This window comes from Castor canadensis, chromosome 5 (genome assembly GCF_047511655.1).
Source record: "Castor canadensis chromosome 5, mCasCan1.hap1v2, whole genome shotgun sequence".
In the NCBI taxonomy this organism is placed as follows: domain Eukaryota; kingdom Metazoa; phylum Chordata; class Mammalia; order Rodentia; family Castoridae; genus Castor; species Castor canadensis.
The window spans coordinates 46,635,714-46,638,979 of NC_133390.1; the positions used below are offsets into that span (position 1 = coordinate 46,635,714).

Below are 3,266 nucleotides of genomic sequence, written 5' to 3' on the forward strand. Positions count from 1 at the left end.
ACCCACTAAAAGTCTCTTAATTTTACCTCTCAGTAGTCTCTACTAACTTCTGTGCTACTACAATATGTGCTTTGGTTTCTGGATGTGAACTTTACTTTGTTCCATGTTTTATCTCTTTAGGATCACAAACCTCAACTTTCCTGTTATACTCTGCTTGATATTCATTTTTGTCTCTCTTTTGTCTGTCACTGGAGTGACATGGGTTCTTGTTTTTAACAAGAAAATATTTTATTGAGTGGAAATTGATCTATCTTAGAAATTCTAGAGGCATTGACCTTGCAGCTGGAAAAACAGAAAGACATGTGGCAGTCAATCAATATCCCAAACCAGGTCCCAACACACTAGTTCAATGTGAATTGTAAGTGCTGCCAGATTTCAGATATCATACCAGACATTGGTAAAGCCATTTTTACGGATGCAAGATGCTTTTGATGGAGACTTGGTATTGCTGTGTTTGGCAGTGAAAGTATTTTTAGTATTTGTATCTTTTTTTCCCCTCTCTTCATATTCCAAATCAAGATTAGTGTTGATGGATTTCAGTCTAGGTCAAATGCCTTCACTGTATATCCCCCTTGATGAAAAAGTTACTTTCTAGTTCTTTGACTTTTATAGTAGCTGATATTCATTTGTCTGAGAGCAAGATTATGTGCTAGAAAGGGGATCAAGTGTTTACCATATAATAAGTGAATTCCATTCCCCATTATAGCTGTTTAAATATAGGCTCCTTAGCTTTTTCTTTGTCCTTGTTCTCTTTTCTTTGTATTCTCAGTAATGGATATGTTGTCTATAATTCAAGTCCTATGACTTCTACATCATCATCATTGTTAAGCTTTAGTAGTCACTTCATGCTTCTAAGTATGAATCACTCGCATTTTCAGCAGATGTTCTTTTTACAGCATTGCTAATGCATGTAAGTTTTTGCTTTCAATTTTTAGTGTCTACACAGTTACTAAGTGATTCATCTATGCTTCATGCACCATCCCCTATACATGACATATGTCACTTTATATTCATGACTTTATTGTTTTAATTTGTCTCTTTGATTACCTCACTACTTTCAATGTCCATCAATAATAATTTAATAATTTCACATGCATTTGAATGACCTGGAGAATGTTTTTAAATACTGATCATTAGACTCCATTTGAAAAATACTGAATCAGTTTCTACACAAATAGGCCACAGCTATTTTATACACATGCTCTCAATCTGGTTTAGGAGCCTGGGCAATGATAACAGCTTTCTGATAATATTTCTGATGGCAGTTTCCCTTCTGAGCAGCCCATTTTCATCACTACCACATTACTTTTTTAAATATATATTTAAAATACTTCCAATGACAGTACTTATGTTAGCATTTCAGTGAGCAAAAATTTGTCAGTATATTCCAATTGATAAGATACTTGTCATTTTGTCCTATAGGACCTTTAAATATCTCTTTCCTTGACCCTGCATCCATGACCCAGACATAGGAGTTTCCTACCTTGTCAACATTCTCTCCATAAATGCAGCACATGCTTAGAAGAAATCTTGTTTTTTTCAAATATGCTAATTTATGCTCATTTTGAAGTGAAATGGTTTGATTATTTTATTTTTAAATTTCTGAATGTTTCCATTAATTATAATAGTATCAAATAAAATTAAAAGGGCATTCTGTTAAATATATGCTTTTATTAGAACTCTACTTCTCCAATTTCCACTTTAAAAATCCTAGTGAATGCTTTTACACCTATTACATTTCATTTCAGAGGACATCCAGTGAGGACATGGAAAAAGAAAATGCAACATTGCTGATAGAGTTCGTTCTCACAGGACTTACACATCAACCACAGTGGAAAATCCCGCTATTCCTGGTGTTCTTGGTGGTATATCTCATCACCATAGTGGGGAACCTTGGACTGATTGCTCTCATCTGCAATGACACTCAACTTCACATCCCCATGTACCTTTTTCTTGGCAGTTTAGCCTTTGTTGATACTTCTATATCATCCATTGTAATTCCAAAGATGCTGGTCAACTTCTTAGCCAAGACTAACACCATCTCTCTGTCCCAATGCATGGTACAATTTTTTTCATTTAATACCAGTGCAACCACAGAATGTTTTCTCTTAGCAGCAATGGCTTATGATCGGTGTGTAGCCATATGCAACCCTTTACTCTACCCAGTGATAATGACTAATAGACTATGCATCCGTCTATTAGTCTTATCATTTGTAAGTGGATTTCTTCATGCTTTAATTCATGAAGGATTTTTATGCAGATTAACATTCTGCAATTCCAACACAATACATCACTTTTATTGTGACATTATATCCTTGTTTAAGATTTCTTGTACTGACCCTTCTATTAATTATTTAATTGTTTTCATTTTCTCTGGTTCAATTCAGGTATTTACTATTTTGACGGTTCTTGTGTCTTATACACTTGTTCTCTTTACAATTTTAAAAAAGAAATCTGCCAAAGGCACAAGGAAAGCCTTCTCAACCTGTGGAGCCCATCTTTTATCTGTGTCTTTGTACTACGGCCCCCTCCTCTTCATGTATGTGCGCCCTGCATCTCCACAAGTAAATGATCAAGATATGATGGATTCTGTATTCTATACTGTCATAATTCCTGTGTTGAACCCCATTATCTACAGTCTGAGAAATAAGCAAGTCATGATTTCACTGTCAAAAACATTCAAAAGGAATGTTTAAATCTCACATTTCTCTCTGTTCTACTTTGTTAAATATTCACGATAGTACAGTTTAATGTGGATGTATTTTTTTCACTGTTCAATTATAGTTATAATTGACCTAACATATAATAAGCTAAGGTACAAGTATCTAATAGTGTTTTTGAATCGTTTTCATGTGTATTTTTAAAAACATACAAGAATTTTTATCAAATATTGTAACATACTAGAATAATTACAGCAAAAAATAAGTGAAAACTGTGTACACTGTGTATGTTCTTCTAAGTATTAAAATATGGTATTATTTTTACAAAATAGACTTGGATATGATGTCTTTGACAATAAAATACAAATATATAACTTGTAGAAATATCATATTTACCTGACTAGAGGAAGCAGATTTGTGTTTTTGTGAATTGCCCCAAAACCCTGAAATATGGCTGATTATCAAAAAGTCTGTCATTGCACTCTACTTGGGAAATATCTTGTAGCACTTCAGCTTACGATCACGCAGAGACATAAACAGAAAAGTGAGTGAAATGACAGAATTATGACCTTGAAGGCACAGCAGAACTGTTAGCTGCTGCTCTGA

General features: G+C 33.9%; 1 protein-coding gene across 1 annotated transcript; it reads left to right on the top strand.

Moving 5' to 3' along the window:
• Window positions 1–1,748: 1,748 nt before the first annotated feature.
• LOC109703276 (olfactory receptor 5H19-like) lies at window positions 1,749–2,696 on the top strand. The gene has a single exon (XM_020188411.1). It carries the CDS (start codon window positions 1,767–1,769, stop codon window positions 2,694–2,696), a length of 930 nt encoding a protein of 309 aa, XP_020044000.1. The 5' UTR covers window positions 1,749–1,766.
• The last annotated feature ends 570 nt before the right edge of the window (window positions 2,697–3,266 follow it).